Source organism: Setaria viridis, chromosome 9 (assembly GCF_005286985.2).
Source record: "Setaria viridis chromosome 9, Setaria_viridis_v4.0, whole genome shotgun sequence".
NCBI lineage: Eukaryota > Viridiplantae > Streptophyta > Magnoliopsida > Poales > Poaceae > Setaria > Setaria viridis.
In genome coordinates, this window is record NC_048271.2 from 20,350,982 (window position 1) to 20,371,298 (window position 20,317).

The 20,317-nt window shown below is 43.5% G+C and overlaps 2 protein-coding genes across 9 annotated transcripts; both read left to right on the forward strand.

Moving 5' to 3' along the window:
* The first annotated feature begins 7,284 nt into the window (after positions 1–7,284).
* LOC117836739 (uncharacterized) lies at positions 7,285–9,905 on the forward strand. Its single transcript, XM_034716222.2, has one exon. The coding sequence runs from the start codon at positions 7,409–7,411 to the stop codon at positions 9,794–9,796; it is 2,388 nt and encodes a 795-aa protein (XP_034572113.1). The 5' UTR covers positions 7,285–7,408; the 3' UTR covers positions 9,797–9,905.
* A 538-nt stretch (positions 9,906–10,443) lies between these two features.
* On the forward strand, positions 10,444–20,048 carry LOC117836427 (uncharacterized). Of its 8 annotated transcripts, none has more exons than XR_004636093.2 (10): positions 15,439–15,702; positions 16,323–16,387; positions 17,023–17,119; positions 17,204–17,332; positions 17,755–17,863; positions 17,944–18,088; positions 18,332–18,374; positions 18,660–18,833; positions 18,965–19,093; positions 19,612–20,048. XR_004636093.2 is itself a non-coding variant. In XM_034715851.2 (10 exons), the coding sequence occupies exons 1-9, from the start codon at positions 15,535–15,537 to the stop codon at positions 19,056–19,058; spliced, it is 1,011 nt and encodes a 336-aa protein (XP_034571742.1). In that variant the 5' UTR covers positions 15,440–15,534; the 3' UTR covers positions 19,059–19,093; positions 19,612–20,048. The 8 variants fall into 8 exon arrangements, 2 of the variants coding, with proteins under 2 accessions (XP_034571742.1, XP_034571741.1); XR_004636092.2 differs by having other exon boundaries at positions 19,620–20,048; XM_034715851.2 differs by having other exon boundaries at positions 15,440–15,702; positions 18,978–19,093.
* The last annotated feature ends 269 nt before the right edge of the window (positions 20,049–20,317 follow it).

The window sequence follows — 20,317 nt, forward strand, 5'->3', positions numbered from 1 at the left end:
ACCGATTGTTTGGATATGAACTAATACATGAGTTGAACCTTTCCACCAAAGGGATTTGATTCAAACCTCACGAGTTCATAGATCGGGGCGATTCAAGTTTAGGGGTTGAAAAAATAGTACTTTTGAAATTTGGAATTCCCTTTGATTGACAAATCTTTTAGGGATGATTTCTTAGGAGAAACTTCTTTACTATGTTGTAAGGCTATGGTTCAAATTTCGTGATTTTTGGAGGTCGTTTGATCGAGTTTCGGATTTTTCTTTCCTCCTCACGCAGGCTGTTTTGGAATTCTGGAAATCTCCGGACCTAATTCAGGAAATCTCTGGACCTCCGGAAATTTCCGAAGGTTTCTCCGGAAATCTCCGCACATTCGAAATTTTTTGAAGGTTCTTCCGGATTTTTCCGCACAGAGGTGTTAGTTTTGAAAGTTCCTCTTCGGGAGCTTGTTTGGAGCCTTGTTACTTCCGTTATTCTCAAATTGGGTTTCTAGCATCATTCCTAGGTCCATTAGCTTGTGCATAGCTAAGTGGACTTGATTTTGCTAGAAGAGAGGCTTGTGAGTTTTTAGCCGAAGTTTTTGGAGAAAATTTGAATCGGCTCTCATTCACCCCCCTCTGATCGCCTTTCCGGTCCTTCAGGTACGCTAGGTGGTCTTTTCTGCGGTGAGTGTCGTCGAGAATCAAGAAGTCAATGGTGATGCAAGGAACACGATTTAGACAGGTTTGGACCGCTAGGTCATGTAATACTCTCCGTTCTGTATGTAGATTGTATTGATCTTGAGTTGTGTTGTTCGTTTTTCTAGAGGGGGTCCCTGCCCGCCCTTATATAGTCGGGGGAGCAGGGTTACAGGGTGGATTGTATGAGTCCTAGTCGAGTACGTTTGCCAGAGTCCTACTCTAACTCGGTAGAGTAGTTTACTTCTGACTCGACTAGTCTTCGGGGAGTACATGAAGTCTACGCGCCCTGCAGGGTAGTCTTCTTGTTCGAGTAGGTTTCGGGTACGTTCCCTTGAGTGGGTCCGTAAGTCTTCTGGTGGGCCCAGGGGTGCCCAGCCGATAGGGGCTACTCCATATGGAGTGCGATTTTCATCGCACTTCCATATAAAATTCAAGATTAAAGATTCAAGACGAAGTTAAATGAGGCTTGAACACATTCTAGCCGCATGGCAGTACTCGAGTATGTTCGAAGGCTCAATCTGATTGAGTACTCGGAGAGCACCACAAACTAGTCGGAGATGCCTAAAAAGTACTCAGGCCTGCTACATTTGACTAGAAAATACTCGGGGGCTTGTCGTCCATATATCTATGGCCCACCAGAAGGTTTGGATAGTCCTAAATACATGGTTGTACCATGGAGACTACGGTGCAGGACGGCGTGGTCAATGTGGAGGACAAGAACTAGTCGAGGATTAGGAAACTACTCGTAGCAATTAGAGTAGTACTCTCTAGTTGAATCCGACTAGTATTCTTGTAAACAACTGACCTGTAACCCTACCTCTAGCAATATAAGGCGAGGCAGGGACCCCCTCCAAACAAGTTCAATCAATACAACACAACCAACACACAGGATATAGGGTATTACACGATCTAAGTGGTCCAAACCTGTCTAAATCGTGTGTTCGAGTTCACCTTCGAGTTCCTGATCTCGACAAGCCCCACGCATAAAACACTACCTCAGGTACCCCCTCGGTAGGTTGTTGGGTCTAAACATCGACACCCAAGAAAGCCAAGATTGCACGGGAAGCTCAAAAGCCAGCATATACGTGCTTCCCACAGCTTCTAGGCTAACTTTGTTGTAATTACCCACCCCTACCACTACCAAGTTTCCGAATCATTATTTTCTTTTCCTCAAAACCATGCGTGTCCGCCCGTCGCTGCCATCCCTTGCGCCGTTGGGCGCCTCCCATCCCTCCCGTCGCGCCCTCCAAATCTCACTTGGAGCTGCTGTCCAAGGGCCAATGTCGGCATGCCACCCTTGCTCGGCCCCTTCGGTGCAGCTTCCTTGCTCATCCCCACTGGCCATTCTTCCCCTCTCCATTGGTTCCCCCAACACATCTTTGAGATCTAGTGCCCCTGCTCTAGGACAACGCGATTGCTCCTGGCCGACGCCCGCGACTACTCTGGGCCGGCAAGGTTCCCTTGCTGCAGGCTGGCGACCCTCTACGAGCCACCTTCCCCCTCCCATCCAGTGACCCTGCTCTAAATCCAGATCAGACCGGCCACTGCAAGGTAAAGAGAAGTCTAGGAGGTCGTGTGGAGGAGCGCAAGGACGAGCACGAGCTCAGCCATGGGGATCTCGGGTGCATGGTTGCGGGGGCGAGCTTGTTGGTGGGAATGCACGGGCGCCGGGGCAAAAGGTGGGAGATTGAAGAAGGTTGAAGATGAGAAAGATGAGGTTGACAGGTGGATCCCACCGAACAGACCTTCCACCTCACCATCCAAAAAGCTAGGTTGCCAAACGACCTTAGCTTTTGGATAAGCTTGCTTTGAGAAAACCACCCTTCCAGGAGCCAAAAGCCAAAAGCCAGCTTTCCGTGAAGCTAAAGCTCAAACAAATAGGACCGAAATGATGAGCCTCGTGGAACAATAAAAATGGAATTAAACCATTAAATAATCACGCCATGCTACTTAACAGAAAGTGTCATGGTTAGATCCCAACAAAGGAGCCCAAACTTGTGACGATGGCACAGTTCATGTTACATACCAATCCATGTTTATCTCTGATGACCATTTACTTTTAATAGTGCTCCCAGGATATATATGTGATACGTCCTATATATATGTACATATTTCAAGGTCAATGATAACCTAAATCAAGGTGTAAGAGCAACATATCTTAACCACTAAACATCTCAAAATGGACAATTAGTTTACATTCCTGATTCCAAAATCAGATGAATTTATAAGATTACCCCTAATTCGGGTTGTTGGCACTGAAAAATCAGCTGATGACCCTCAGCGTCGGATACACGACCTGGGAGAATCTGCTTAGCTCCTGTTCGGGTTATTGCCTTGGTGCAGTTCGCGTGGCGTGCCAGTCAATCTGACCTGCTGATTGACAAGGAAAGGAAAGTGTTAAATTCTAGGGGTTTCGATCGGCTAAGGTTCCGATCTATCTTGAAAGGCGTATCAGCGAATTGGCCAATTTACTGTGTAAGTGACCGGCTATAGAACAACCGACGACCACGTAGCAATTGTAAAGAAACTGCTAGAGCAACCTAAACAACGCTACAAAAGCAACACTTGAAATAGATCTAATCGGCTATGTGATAATAAATAAAAATAATGATAAAAAGCCGACAGTTCGTATCTCAAGCTGGATAACTGGTGATAAAACTAAAACAACAGGTAAAACCTATAATTCTAGTTAATATCGATAACTGGTGAATAAATCTAAACGAAACAACAGCGATGCGCCCGAAGTTAAAGTTTAGATATTACTCGATAAACAGAACTTACAAATTGGTCGGAGATCGTATCGATGCAGCCCCGCCAACTCGTACGAACTCGTGAAAAGAAAAGGTTTTGGCGAAGTCGCCGACTTGAAAGTAAAGTACGACGAAAAAAGTAGATTTTTTGTATTGATTGATGTGTTGTTGTTTACAAGTCTTACGAGGCAGCTATTTATACCCTGTTACAACCGATTTCCTAACCGACTAGAATCTATTTCTAATTTTAAAGATAAATATTTACAAATGTACGCAACCCGTATCGGAGTTTGTTATTATTTTCCCACGGGCCAATCTTTTTCCTTCAGCTAATCATCACCCTGGCCCACTTTAGGCCCACATCGGCCCAGTCACTTTGGCTCCTTCAGCCGATCGGCCGAAACACTGTAGCTCTAATCGGCCGATTCCCAACTGTAGCTTCTTGCTCGCCGTGTCGGCCACCTTCCTCTCCTTTGACGCCGACCCAAACACGTGTCAAAATTCGGCGTCAACACGGGTAAATGAGAGAACAAAAACCATAGGCATGATTAACGTTTCAATAGTATGTAGCACTAGCAACAATAATCACCCAACCACACAAATTCACAAACGAATCAACCCCGTCTTCCCCATGATCGTGTCCAACAAACTCACCAGAAGATGCGGTGTCCAGGGTTCCATGCACACGCAGCAGCAGGCAGGTGGCCTCCCTGCCCCCACGCCCTCATCCCCTCCCTCCGCTGCCGGAACCATAGCCCCAGCGCAGCCATGCCCCTCATCTCTTTCGTCATCCTCCATCTCGATGATGTCGTCCTCCAACTCCAAATCCGACTCCGTTTGGACCTCGGCCGGCGGCGGCATGGGGCCGGGGTCTTGGACGATCGCTCAAGCTAGGTCGCAACTTGTGAAGGCGGCTACGGCGGCGCTGGTGCGGTGCGGAGGCGATCAAGCAAGCGGGCACGCGAGATGTGGGCTACGACTGAGTGAGTTGTATGCTACCATGACGTCTGTGCTATGGTCCACAACGAGAATAAGGCCCATCCATAGATTTTAATCTCTAATTGCCATCCCAGTCAATAATGCCCGCTTGACCTTTCGTTATCAGAGCTGGTTATATCAGCCTAGTCCATTAGGGCATTCCCAACCCACTATGGTGTCCATGGAATTAAATGAGCTGCCATCTAGGATAAAATATGATGTAGAAAGGGGTTAAATGAAGATAAGAGCTAATTTCTACACACCATCCAAGATATAATGAGAGATGAGTAGTATTAAATTCAAGTATGGAATAGTGATGTTTGCATTTGAATAGTAGTGTCTAGTACTAGTTTCTTGATGATGATGATGTGGAGCTTATGGAAACTATGGTTGGTGTCTTAGGTTGGGACTGTCCTTAGGCTAGTCTTAGTGCATAGTTATCAAGACTGGGAACTAGGTAATTGTACATGTTGAGTGTCATGGAGATGAAACTCCTCTCATATATGATGAAACTACCCCTTCTCTCTTCATAAATACCTTGCCAAATCAGTAAAATTGGTGATGTGACATGAAAATTAATTCTCATGAAACTCTTCATGAAACTCCCACTGAGATTACCCTTAATAACTTTATAAATAAATGGAAAAAGTTAATTTTACTCCCCTCACCTATTTACTTTGTCCATCCCACCCTCTCACCAAAATATTGGCTCAATTTACTACCTTGTCCAATTGAAATTGGATCAATTTAGCCCTTAAATGGGATTTGAACCCATCTTTGCCTATGTGGCATGGTTTTGACCGGTCTTAAGTTGTTTTGACTGCTACTGCATGTCACAGCTGAGCAAGCACCGCGCCTAGCACGTGGAAATAAGCATGCGCCCTTCCCTCATGCAAGGCGAGCTGCGCCGCTTCTCGCACACCCGAGCCAAGCTGCAGCATGCCGCTTCTCGCACAGCACCACTGAGTCCTACACCCAGGGGCGGACCCAGCGTACAATGAGGGCACAAGCCACCCCTCAAATTCTAGACATGCAGTTTATTTAGGCAAGTCTCAATGGGAAGTTTCATGAGAGTTTCATGGCATTAAATTCAATACCACATCAGCAAAATTGCTAACTTGGTAAGGTAATTAATAGAGGAGTTCCATCATACGAGAGAGGAGTTTCATCCCATGACACTCATCTAGCGCAGTTACCTAGTTCTCAGTCTAGGTAATGTGCACTCAGGAGCGGCCGAGCGGGCTATCGTGATTCAAGAGTATTCAAATGAATACCCATTATTTTTGAAAAAAAACTTTACATATGTAGTATATGATATGTATTAAAAATAAAAAATAGCACCACAAAATAGGCTTTCCAATCCCTCCTCTTATTCTGAGCTAGAGATTTTTACTTCGCCTAAGCTTTTTCTACCAAATGAAATTTTGATTACCCATTGTCAAAATCCTGGACCCACCCTGTGTGCACTGAGACTATCCTTAAGCATTCTGCTGTAGCAAGCACTGTAGTGAGCACTACAGGCTGTCACTCAGTATTTGAGGTAGGTCCGCCCCTGCCTACGTGACTACGCCTGCTATCTCGCTGCCGTGCGCCCACAGATATGTGGTGCTCATCTCGTCAATTGCCACGTTGTTTTGATTCAAAGCGAAAATTCAGGGCAACACCGCTAAGGCTTGAGCATAACGCAGATTGTACTCTCAACATTGTTAACTTCACGTCTTCACATGAACACAAATGTCGCACGATAAAGGTTTTTCAATTGCAGTAATAGAACTGACACCTTGTAGCATATTACTCCTACCGAGTAGTCTAATGAAAAATTAAAAAATGAGTCCCACCAGCAGGAACAAAATCTCAATTTGCATCATTTTGCAGCAGGACTCGGGTATGCCTTGCAAGGCGCAGGCGCGCAGCGCTGCAGCTTGGTTTGCGCGTGCGAGAAGCGGCGCGGCGCTGTAGCTTAGCCTTGCGCGAGGGAAGGGCACAGGCTTATTTCTGGGTGCTAGGCGCGCTCGGCTCGATCAGCTGTGACATGCAGTCCACGTTGGCAGTCAAATAGAATCTAAGACCGGTCAAAACCATACCACGTAAGCAAAGTTGGGTTCAAATTCTATTTAAGGACTAAATTGATCCGATTTCAATAGGAGGAGGTAGTAAATTGAACTAATATTTTGGTGAGGAGTTGGAATGGACAAAGTAAATAGGTGAGGGGAGTAAACTAGATTTTTCAAATTCTTTATCTTATGATCGTTTAATGCATACACAAAGAGTGAAGAAGTGATAATAAATATATACATTGAACAAATCTTTGTATTATTTAACATATGTACAATATACAGTACCAATCTCAGTGGCATGCCCTCTAAATTATTTGCTGGTTCTGCCGCTGTCTGTGCCAGATGCTAATTACTCCATCCATTCTAAATTATAGGTCGTTTTGATTTTTCTATGTTCATAGATATCTATATTTAGATGCATAATATCTAGAAAAGTCAAAACAACCTACAATTTGAAACGGAGGGAGCACGAAATTGCGGTAGTATTGTATCCTTTTGCTGCAGACCTGTCCGGTATGTAGCTGACTGTTGGTGGAATCCACTAGCAAGGTGGGAAGAAAATTCACATTCCTTTTATTCCTTACTATATTTTGGTGAGGGGTTGGAATGGATAAAGTAAATAGGTGAGGGATAAAATTGACTTTTTTTTCTAAAGAATTTACAAAGAAAATGGTTGGCACAAGTTAACCAACCAAGCAGAGGTGTATAACATACGCCATGGTGTGAACACGCGCGAAGAAGACGGTGCATGAGCATGACAACCGTTGCATTGCGCCGATTGACTTCACGAAAGTCGGCCTCCGGCTCCGGGGGCTGTACGTTTTGCTATCCAGCAACGTTTCTATTTTCCAGATAAGAGTTTCGACCTAACAGGTGGGCTGAGGTGGAGAGAGAGAAAACAGTCTGAGGAGGAAGTCACTGCTCCCAGCTGCAGAGGATGCCACAGCCATGGCAGGCGCCACGAGAACGCGCACCTACACCGCGGCCCTCCTCTACGCGCTCGCGTTACAGTTACTGGCGTGCGCGTCATCCACCGCCGCCTCCGCCTCTCCAACGGCAGCCGAAGCCCGTGCGCTGCTGCGGTGGAAGTCCACTCTGCCGCCGCCCAAGCCCGACTCCACCGGCGCCGGGCCGCTCTCCTCATGGTCGCCCACGACCGCCGCGTGCAGCTCGTGGGCCGGCGTCACATGCGGCGCCGACGGTCGCGTCGCCGGGATCGCGCTCCCCGGCGCGGGCCTCGCCGGCACGCTCGCGGCCCTCGACCTCGCGGCGTTCCCGGCGCTCACGGGCCTCAACCTCAGCGGCAACCGCCTCGAGGGCGCCATCCCGGCCGGCATCTCCCGGCTAACGTCGCTCGTCTCGCTCGACCTGTCCGACAACGCCCTCACCGGCGGCATCCCACCGGCGCTGGCGACGCTGCCGGCGTTGCGGGTCCTCGTGCTGCGCAACAACTCGCTCGGCAGCGCCATCCCGGCGTCTCTCGGCAGGCTGCGCACGCTGGAGCGGCTGGACCTGCAGGCCGCGCGGCTCGTCTCCACGCTGCCGCCGGAGATGGGAGGCATGGCGGGCCTCAAGTTCCTGGACCTATCCGCGAACAACCTCTCCGGCGGGCTGCCGCCGTCCTTCGCCGGGATGAGCAAGATGAAGGAGTTATACTTGTCGAGAAATAAGCTGTCTGGTACGATTCCACCTGAGATTTTTAAGAACTGGCCGGAGCTCACCCTGCTCTACCTGCACTACAACTCCTTGGCCGGAACCATCCCACCGGAGATTGGAGAGGCGAAGAAGCTGCGGCGGCTATCACTTTTGAGCAACAACCTCACCGGCGTGATCCCGGCGGACATCAGCGGCTTGGTGAGCCTGCAGATGCTGCACCTGGGACAAAATTGCCTCACCGGGCCGATCCCCACTTCTTTGGGGAACCTGACTCAGCTTGTGATCCTGGTTTTGTCCTTCAACAACCTCACAGGCATGGTCCCTGCTGAGATCGGCAGTCTGACAGCACTGCAAGACCTTGACCTCAACAACAACCAGTTGGGAGGTGAGTTGCCTGCAACCCTGTCAATGCTCAAAGATCTTTCCGGTCTTTCCTTGGCGAGTAACAACTTCGTCGGCACTGTCCCGAATTTCTGTAGTCAGAAATTGGTCTCCATTGAATTGTACGGTAACAATTTCTCCGGAGGCTTCCCTCTGACATTCTGCCAGATGACTTCATTGGAAATGTTGGACCTACATAGCAACCAACTTTCCGGCCAGCTCCCTAGCTGCATATGGGACTTGCAGGATCTTATGTTCATGGATTTGTCCAGCAATGCTCTTTCAGGGGATATACATGTACTGGCTTCCGCAAACTCTACTTTATCATTGGAGTCATTGCATTTGGCAAATAACAGGTTCACAGGAGGCTTCCCATCGATAATTCAGTACTTGAAGATGCTATCTGTCCTAGACCTTGGTGGTAACAATTTTTCCGGCGCAATTCCATCATGGATAAGTTCAAGGTTACCTTTGATAAGATTTCTTCGACTGCGGTCGAACATGTTCAATGGCAGTATTCCCTTGCAGCTGCTACAGCTCTCTCATCTCCAGCTGCTGGACCTGGCTAACAACAATTTTGACGGTAACATACCGTGTGGTCTCACCAACTTAACAGCCATGATCCGACCACAGACCGAGTTCAACATGAGGTCGACGGTGCACCATCAAATTTTTCATCTAGAAGCTGCTTTTTATTATGCTAATCGAGTTGACGTGAACTGGAAGATGAAGACTTATGAATTTCAAGGGGCAATTGCGCTGATGACCGGTATTGATTTGTCAGGTAATTCTATTGATGGTGAAATTCCAACTGAGCTAACAAATCTTCAAGGCCTTCGGTTTCTGAACCTGTCAAGAAATCATCTATCTGGTACTATTCCAGAGAATATTGGCGATTTAAAACTCTTGGAGTCCCTTGACCTCTCATGGAATGAACTATCTGGTCATATTCCTTCAAGCATATCGGAACTGATCTCTCTTAGTTCGCTAAATCTCTCTAACAATATGCTCTCAGGTGAGATACCAACTGGTAATCAACTCCAGACACTAGCCGACCCTTCCATTTACAGCAACAACTTTGGGCTCCGTGGCTTTCCATTGAGCAAATCATGCACCAGGGATTCAAGTATACAAATGGACCAGAGTAAAGAATCTGAAGGTGTCTATGTCTACTACTCGATAATTGCCGGAGTTGTATTTGGACTGTGGCTGTGCTTCGGATCATTAATTTTCTCTGCTCCATGGAGACTCTCATTTTTCTACTATGTAGATTTCATTCATAGAAAGCTTGTGAGATAAATATTTAAAATCCGCATGTATTGTAGTAAAATTAAGTAAGGATGTGTGTAACACAATTTCTTGGCATCTACCTTTCTCTTTTCAATTTAGCTTTACTTTCACTTTGATATATTGCTTGAAAACTTTTTCTGTGACAGATCGTTGTGCTTGCGAAAGACCAAAACTGGCTTGTAGTCAAACAGATATTTACATAGGATTCAAATGTTCGCTACTATTATTCATTTTAAGTATGTCAAAGTATTAGTAATAATAAAATATTATTTGCCAGCAGCATGTATTGTTTATTATCTAATAAGGTTGATAGCACGAATGCACAATTAAATACAAAGATAAAGATTTCAACCTTATAAGTGAATAAACTAGTTCAAAAGAAATACACCACTGCTTATAATCTCTAAAGCTAAAAAAAACCCGCGCCCCCTCCGTCTTCGGTCTATAGTTGGCCATATGGCCCGTGGCCCGTTTTTTTTGCTCGACCCAGGCACGGCCCGGTGGCCGTAGTGCCCATGGGCTAGCTCGGCACGACCTGGCCCATTTGGCCCGTGGACCACCAACGGGCGGCACGGCCTGTTTAGGCCTGCTAGGCCTGGATCGGCTCGGCTGCTCGCCATATAAAACGTGGTGCCAACTGCTCTCCCCCGAAACCCTACCCCCTTCGAGCCGCGCTCCCTCCATCCCTCGCCCCTCCGCCTCCCTCCCTGTAACCGCCCCTCCCCTTGCAGATCCGCCGTCCTCACCCGCCGCCAGCTTGCCGATAGCCCCTCCGCCTCCCTCCCCGTAACCGCTCCTCCCCTAGCCCCTCCACCTCCCTCCCCAGCTCCCCGTAACCGCTCCTCCCTCCGACTCCTCGCAGATCCGCCTCCCTCCCTGGTTCCCCGCCGTTGGCATTCGTCTTCTCCGTCTCCGGGCTCCGGCTGCATAGGTAATCTTGTTCCTCTTCTTCTGATCCTCCTCTCATTCCTCTTCTTCTAAGTTCTGATCCTCCTCTTGCAGGTCTCCGTTGGGGGCTACGCATCGTTGAGGAATGGAGCTGCCGAGGCGACAACGTCAACGGCGGAGGGCTCGAGGGTGTGGTCCAGGTGTGCTCCTGTGATCCTGTGATCTTGTGATCCGTATGCTCCTGTAGTCCTGTGATCTTGTGATATGTAATATCTGCAAACTATGTCTTTTGATCTATGTCTTGTGCTCTGATTAATGCTACTACTACTACTTCTGATTAATACTTCTGTTCTTGTTACCTTGTGACTAATACTTGAGGACTTCTGTTTTTATTTCTGTAAACTACTACTACCACTTCTTCTGATTAATACTTCTGATCTTGTTATCTTGTGATTATAGTCTTGTTATCTTGTGGTTAATACTTGAGGTCTACTGTTTTTATTTCTATAAACTACTACTACTTCTGATTAATACTTCCGGTCTTGTTATCTTGTGATTATAGTCTTATTATCTTGTATTGTTTTTCTTGTATTCTTCTACTCATAAATAAAGTTGAATTTTCAAGCAAAGATTAGAAGACAGGAAATTAGTATGGTTTTCCCCAAGAATTTTAGGTCAGAGGTGACAGTGTAATAGCTCAAATTTTCAGTTACATTGATCTACTTAAACTAATATATAATTTTAGCTTATTTGATGATTGTGCATTTCAGGCAGCTCTGGTGATCGGAGATGGCTCCATTAGCAGCAGCAGCAGGAGGAGGAGGTCATCTCTTTAATTCCTTATAAGCTTACCATTTTCTTTGAACCTTAATATATATAGCAATCTGCCCAGAGCATCTGCTACAATCTCGTGCCTAATTGAAAATTGTGACTTTCTGGAGAATGCTGGACTTGAATTGTTAGTTACACTGTTAAACTGTGTCAAACTGTTGAGCCAATGGGCAGTGCGCTAGATAGGAAGGGAGCAGCAAATTTTCTGATGAAATGTCGCTATAGATTCTACTTTCCATTTTTAATGCTCTGGGATGTGAAATTTCTGGTGTTACAAGGGAATATTATTTTCTTTTTGAAAATGTCAAAAACCAAGGGCTAATCTTCATTTTATTATTTGGAGACATGGATGATAGAGGAGTGGATATAGAGGGAGGGTATGTTTGTTCTGGCATAAAATATGTTTGTTCTTTAGTGAGCAATCTGAACAGTTCAAGTTACTCTCTCTGTCCTAAATTACTATTCATTTTAGCTTTTCTAGGTGCATAGCAAAAGGCATGTATCTAGAAAAACCAAAACGAATAGTATTTTGGGATGGAGGGAATAGATCAATGCCATCGTAATTAATCTTGTCCTTTGCTTCATTTTTTTTTCTGATCATGTTGCATTTGCATCACAAACTCAAGTCCCATTTTGTTTTGTTCCTACTACCATCGTTTCAGATCCTATCCTAAAGGCGAGGCTGATGTTCAGGTTAGAAATCTTTTTTTTTTGCACTTTGCCCACCTATACTTAACTAATTGTTTAGCACAACACTGTGAAAAGTAATTTGATTCTCGTTTTTAATGTCAATGTTTAGAAATAAGATATGCAGCTAGGGAGTCCTGATATCCTGCCATCATAGTTTACTTTCTAGCTAATTGTTGAACTTGTGTCAGTTTATTTTGTATGAGAAAAAATATGTGAGCTTGTTGTCACGCAACATTGGTAGAAAGATGGGTGCTGGTGATGCATGTTCATACTAGAACAGTGCCCTCCATCTATTTGGTTTGGAATTTATATTTTTATGGTTAAATGGAGCCCACAATATTTATGCAATATCAAAGAGTGGACTTTGAAAAGTATCTTATAAATAAATTCATGCACGTATCGAGATGTTGTATTTTGTTTTTTTTGCTAGATTTAATTTTTTTATTGGATACCTCTAGTTGTAACGAAGCCAACGAAAGCTAACTTATATTTTTATCATTTTTCTATGTTTCAAAGTGTCTGGGTGCATCATATAAGCCAAAGTGACATTCGATTTATTAGGTAACAAATTATCAATTTGTATCTCTATCATTTTTCTATGTTTTTGTTTCTATTGTGCAAAGTGGCAGTCAATTTATTAGTTAATCAATTATCAGTTTGCATCTCTATCATTTTTTTTACATCTTTATTTATATTACTTGTGGGTTGGATGGCGAGGTAATTTCGTTAAAGGTAGAGGGTTTTCTTAGGAAATTGTGTGAGAGAGATCTATGGACTGCGGGTTGTATTCCGATAAAGTACGGGTTTTTTTTAAAATTTTGTGTGAGAGGCCTTGGATGGCGGGTTTGATTCTGACAATGTTCGGGGTTTTTTTGAAAGATTCCCGGGGCTATCTAGACTGCAGGTTGGATTTTGACAAAATTTGGGTTTTTTTGAAAAATTTATGTGAGGCCTTTGGACTACTAGTTCGATTTCGACAAAGTTTGGCATGTTTTTTGAAAAATTGTTAGGCCTATGTTCGACGACCTGGGCCTGCAGGTTGGATTTTGGCAAAGTTTGTGGTGCCGGTTCGATTTAGACAAAGTTCGGGGTGTTTTTTGAAAAATCGCGTCCTCTGTTTGATGATCTGTGCCGTCCGCGCTCGATCCGACGGGTGAAATCTTTTATGGCGACATGGACAGCATCCCTGATCTTGAGTGCGACCAAGTTTAAGTCATTAAAGATTAGTGTTTTGTTTGTGAAGGAGTTCTAAAGCAGTTTAAATTAAACTGTTCGGCAATTGCAATGCTTTTTCATAAGCTTCATGCTTTGCACTGGTTTGTCAATTTCATCTGTGGTTGTGCCACTGGCGGTGGTTGTCAATCGACTGCATCCTGTCATGTTGCAGACCTTGCAGCCATGGATCACGGCGGCAGTTCAGCAGTAGCGGCATTCAGGAGATGGGAACTCGAGTGTCCTCACTGGTAGCTTGGATGCTGTTCAATAACACAGACGACATGTTGGGGTGAACAAGGGGGCAAGGCGTTTCAGGGAGGAGGGAAAAGAGAACGCCATGGCAAGCATTAAGCATGCGTACCAAAAAGAACGTTCAGAATGCCACTTTGACGGCTGGTGGCTGGATTGATGATGACCCAAAGCAAGCCTGCTGGTGCTATCAAACTTGTCACTGCAAGACTGGCTATCCTATATATCTTTCTTTGATGGACTGCCAGAAAAAGGTATGCTGGAATCTTTGCGTTTGGGTCGAAAACAGTTTCGATGGTCTTTTTTGCGTTTGTATTCAAAATATTTGTGGAAATTTGTTGTTGTTGTAAAATTATCTAAATGCTTGATCCAAGCAAGTGTGTGTGTGTGTGATGTGGAACTTGTCACCGGAACGCTGGGCTCTCATACCTTTGACGGTGAACTTGGATATCATAACGTGCTGGAATTATCTATTTTCCGGTTCTGTGTCTATGCTTGCACAGTGTTGGATCAAGCAATATCATCAATGTGTATTGTAATATAAATATTTTGTTGCCTGTAGATGCACGAGTGCGATCCTAGCACCCGAAGAATGAAGGACTAATGGGTTCAGTGTCCGAACAATCATAACATCCAATTTATTTGGGTATTCAAATCTTTGAACCTATCAAGTTTTGTTTGTCTTTTTTAAGGGTGCTCCTAATCTATGAAAGTAATCATGATCCATCCCTAATAAGACTTTTCTTTTTCTCCGCATACTAGTTGAATTTTAAGTTCAACATCATAACTTATGTTAGAAAATGCATCATGATTATTTTCATAGATTAGGAGCACTTTACTATAGCCCTTAGATATGCAAAGATGTAGAAAAATGAACTTAAAACTCTAGTTATACAAATAGAAACAAAAAGAAAAAAGCGTATTTTTCATCCCTCAAATATTGCAAATGTGTGATATTCATCCCTCATATTTCATTTGGTGCAAACCAACCCCTTAACTAACTAAACCAGTGTGTTTACCATCCCCACCTTAGTTTAACAATGGTTTGTTGTCATATAACATCGGTTTAAACCATGTGATCATCTTACTAATCACTGCTGAGCCACGACTAATGTTGAGTCAATCGCTATAATAATTCAGTGTGAATCGGTTCTGTTAATTTTTCTGATAAAATTTTTCCGAGATAGGCAATTTAGAGGATTCACTGTATTTTTTTTAATTTATATCTTTGACTCACATTACATCACCAAGCAAGGATTAGGTAGATGATTATGTGGTGCAAACTATCATTAGATGGCACTAAACCATTGTTAAACTAAGATATGGATAATAAATGCACTGATTAAGTTAGTTAAGGGGTTAGTTTGCACCGAACGAAACATGATGGATGAATATCACACTTTTGCAATACTTGGGATGGAAAATACACTTTTTTCAAATGAAAATGACAAATTTCATTGTGAGTAGATTGGACCAACTAAAATAGTTCAAGAGAGCAACTTCAGCCAAAAATTTGTTTAGAAGGTCAAATGGATAAATTGGTTTATTCAAATAGGAAAATAACAAGATGTTCCCGAATTTTTGCTAAAAATGTTCAAATAGGAAAAGTTTTCCTGATTTTTTAGCAGGGAATCACATATTTGAGTTCAGATAAAACATTGATATACAATTTTTGAACCTTGGTAACCTTGATATGTTACGAGTGCTCTGATGACACTGAAGGCCATCTCGACCGTCAAGACCGAATCCAACGGTGCCTACTACTCATGCCATCTCCACCCTCAAAGCCTCTCTCGCTAGAGTTACGGCAAGGCAAAGGCAACTGCCACGGCGGCAGCTCCGCCTCCCTCCCGCTCCGCGCGCCGCCGCTTCCCATGGCGTCGCTGCTCCGCCTGCAGGCCCTCGCTCCAACCCTAAATGTCCCCCGCCGCCGTTGCTTCCTCTCCTCTTTCCGCCTCTCCTCCACGGCCACGACTCCGCTGGCGCGCCGCCTTTCCACCGCCGCCTCCACCAACTCACCGGAGCCGCCAGCCTCGGAAGCGGTGAACCCCTCTCCCAAACCCAGCGATGCCTAGTTGTTTGTACCAATGTTTTGTGGTTAACTCCAGTAGGGGAGTGTGTCAGTAGTGTGGACTTGTGGGTTTTGTATGCAGCTCGATGCGGCAACATTTTTTTTTTTGCTAATTTCAGAACTCAAACTGTTTTTAGTTCCACTCAGTTAGAATTTATAACTACCAAGCTAGAATCTTCTATGTGAGTCCTAATTCGTTATGCAATTATCATGTCGAAGCGAAACACACTTGTTTTATGACATGTTATAGTTTGCGAATTTGGGATTAGATGTTTGCTAGTGTCTGTGTCACACAATGTATGGTGTCTTTTTCTTCAAGTAAAATTTCAATAATAAAATAGATCTCCTTCTAGTAAGATGAATATTGTTCCGTACATAGCCTTATGGCTGAATCAATCAACTCAAATTGCATTAACTGGTTTGGGAAATGTTCAAGATGTAGAAGAGGACAGTCAAGGATACCCATTGCCACCTATCATTTCTTGCATTTCAGGCATTAGGTCGCTTTGCACAGATATAAGCATGTCCGATTTCGTTCTCCATTGCTTGTATTATGACACCTTTCTGTTGTTGCTTCATTTTAATCTGCAGGATCTGGAGTCAGGTCTGTATCTTGTGGCAACGCCAATTGGTAACCTTGAAGATATCACCTTACGGTATACTTGCCTCAGCTGCAACCCATTTTAGACTGCCTCAGTTCTATTGATTTTGCACATGGAAAAGATTTCAGTAGACGTCCTTATGCCTTGAAGTCGCTTCAGGTTATGAGATATTTTTTGGTACTAACAGGAATGTCATGAAGTCAGGCAATTTATATGGGCTTGTCAGGTGATAAAACGGAAAATGGAACAGATCGCCTATTAAAAGAAGAAAATTAACATATTTTGGGTTGCTTGAAATTTGATTATACATCCCTAATAAATCTTTGTAAGGCCTTTGAGGAGGCATGCAGAGAGTTGGACCCTTGTTTGTTAACAAAAAAGGAAGTGGGGCAGCAGAGCAATGGTTGTTTTAAATCGATATAGTTAAGAAAAGTAACTAAGGGTTTTCTAGCACTGTTAGGATTATTTTTTATTTCAAACATATTTTACTTTAATGTGAGGAGGACACCAGAAATAACTTGATTTTAGTGAAACATTTTTTACGTTATTATTGTGTATGAATCTCAAGTTATCCCCATTAAGAAATACACCAATGGCGGATCTACATGCTAGGTATTTAGAATCATTGAGTTATTGATCATTTCCTGAAACAAACTACTGGCATTAAGCTTGGATAATTCTTCCGTCAGGGCACTGCGCGTCCTTAAATGCGCTAATGTGATATTATCTGAAGACACAAGGCATTCTGGAAAGCTGCTTCAGCATTATAACATCAAAACACCACTTGTGAGTCAATCACATTATTAGCTTTCATGTGTCGCATATTTGGTACGAAACATTCAACTTAAATCTCAAACTGTACGCTTGCAGCTTAGCTTCCATAAGTTCAATGAGCGTGAGAGAGAGCCCAGTATCTTAAGGAGGCTTCACGAAGGTGAAGCGGTTGCATTGATAAGTGATGCTGGTACTCCAGGCATTAGTGACCCCGGCATGGAACTGGTAAGTAGATTAACCTCATTTAATTTTGGATGTCGCATCTTGCATGCAAAAGTATTCAGTAGAAGAATATCTCTGGCTACTATCCACTCATCGTGTGTAGAACCAAACAATAGCTACTACTTCCAGTTATTAATATATGATGTTTTGGGCAAACAAAATGAACTAGTTTTGGTTTGTTTTTGTTGTCCAAAACGTCATGTATTAATGACTGGATGGAGTATCTCATAGCCGGGTTGCCCTGGAATGAAACATTGTAACTGAACTTTGCTACCAGCTAGTTGGGAGGACAATATAGATTGTTAATAAACACAACCAACTTCTTGCTTGCCTAATGCTGCTCCTACATTGTTGAGACTTTAAGCATGGTGTACTATTGCAGGCTAGACTATCTCATGTATTAATGACTTTAAGCATGTTCACAGGCAAGACTATGTGCAGCTGAGAAAATTCCTGTTGTTCCCATTCCTGGGCCTTCTGCTGCAGTTGCTGCTCTTTCTGCGTCGGGTTTGCCATCTAATGAATTCACATTTGGTAAAATATGCTGATACTATATTCAGATTTTTCATCAATTATGATAAAAGCTTGGAGTCAGCCCTAATTTTTAATTTTAGTTGGGTTTTTACCAAAGCATGCTCGGTCAAGAAGAGATAGGCTTGAGATATCTGCTCGTGAAGCTGCTACACAAATATTCTATGTTCCTCCCCATGGCATTCATCAATTTCTTGTTGATGCTGCTTCATCTTTTGGCGATTCAAGGTAACAGACACTAAGTCACTCCTGCATGCCATTGCATGATTTAGAAATTCTATTCTTAGAAAATGGTGTATGGAAATTACAGTGTAGTGCACTTTTGTGTGCTTAAGTATAATGTAACATCTGGTATTGCAATCATTAATGACTGTATGATCAGGTTACTAAAAAATATTAGAACTCTTGTGCTTTTTCATCAAGCCTTCTATCACATATGTTGATTTTCCTTTCTCTCATTTGTCTTTGCAGGTCATGTGTTATTGCAAGGGAGATAACGAAATTACATGAAGAGGTAATCTTCACATTCTTTATTCTGTAATTGCCCATCCCTTTTCCCTTTCACTCATGGTCTGTTGATCATACAATCTTCAAAAAAATTTCAACTGGTAGTTACACATATCCTATTCACTGTAGAGAAGTGTTTTCATTCGTAGTGCTGCAGTTTTGATGTTTCTCAGCATGCTTGGTACTGACTCTGACTGTTGAAAAATTGAAAACAAGAACATGTCGAGCCTCTTTCACGTAGTTATTTTTATGTTCCCCCATATGCAGTACTGAACTTAGCACATATTTTTAGTTCTGGCGTGGAACTCTAGGTGAAGCAAATGAAGCCTTTGCTACTCGACAGCCGAAGGGAGAAATCACAGTGCTCATAGAGGGACAGTCCATTTCAGTTGATGACACTCCATCAGAGGATTTCCTTGAGCATGAACTAAGAGAATTGACAGCAAAGGGACATACACTTTCAGCGGTACACATTCAACTCGATTCATTGCTATATTTTGAAGCTGTTATGGAAAATGTTGGAATTTAAATTTTAACTGCAGAGATGATACCTTATCAGAAAATGGCTATTTCATATTATTTTAAATATACTGCTAGTTGTCAATTATAGGCGGTGAAATTGGTCACTGAAGCTACATCAGCAAAGAAGAAAGATGTTTATGCGCTTGCATTGAGGTTGTTTGGAAAATGAGTAAAATGCAGCTTTTGCTCTCATCTTCTCATCTGGTAATTGAAATTATTTACATGTACTAGCATATCTACCATTTGATCGTGTAGAATACCAGAATTATGTTGGGAAGATATTTATATAATATACTGTCTTTTTTTCTAGAATAATATATAGTATTTTCAACAAGCTGTGTACAGGCTCATACTCATTTGTCTGCTGTGCATAGCTTATTCGCATGTCCCCTTAGAACCTTTCATCATCTTAGTAATTTGGAATGAGAAAAGGTTCTAAGCATTTCTTTGATAATAGGATGAAATGAAATCTTACTGATCCAACTAACTGTAAGCTGGACAACGCAATAAGTATCTCATTTTAACTAAAGTAGTAATAAAATCCCACTCTTGTAGTCTTGTGTTGATTGTGTTGCCATCTACAGTTTCAGATAAACTTCGTTTGATTCTCATGTAAAACTTATGCACAGCACACTTTTAAGCCGCTTTAGTTCTTGTACAAATACCAATTCTGTTTGCTGTCAGTACTGGGCCAAATTACTAAAATGGCTGACTGCTCCAAGTATTTCAGAATGAGGGCACGGGATAGACAATGAGGTGGACAGGGACAGCATTCTTCCTCTTATCAAAGCCAGAGATGGCGTTCACGCCACTCTGTCCTTCCAGAAGCCATCTTTTATCCTCAACGCCATAAAAGAGAGTCATGAACTGTCAGACCCTGTGCAAGTGCAACGAACTCCTTGGTGCTTAGTCTGGCTTGCATGCCACGTCTCTTGCAAAGAGTTGCAGATTCACCACTGCTTGAAGCCTTGAATGTATCTTCACCAGCGCACTGTGCCATAAACATTGTGTGATTGGTTGTAACTTGTAAGAACGAAGGGTCGCATTCCAGATTTCATGCCATGTGGCCAGCTAGCATTAGGTTTCACTTTCCATCTTTCTGCTGTGGTTCTCAGATACAAAGTTAGCATTCAATTGGTTGTCCTCTACTGGTTGTGGACATGGTGTGTTCTCTGGCTGATGGTTCTCCTAGTGACCAACTCAACCAATTGTTCAGGAGACGCTGTTACATGCCAATGGATGCAACTGTCAGGACTAGGCTTTACTATTAGAGTGGCACCGTCGTTGCATTTTGTCGTACTCCCTGTGATTGATATCCTGGAAACCAGGTTACATACTCTGAAGCACGACATGAATGCCACAATCTGGTTGTACTTTGAGCACAACCCTCATGATAGGAAATGCAGGGCACGTTTCGGGAACCAGACA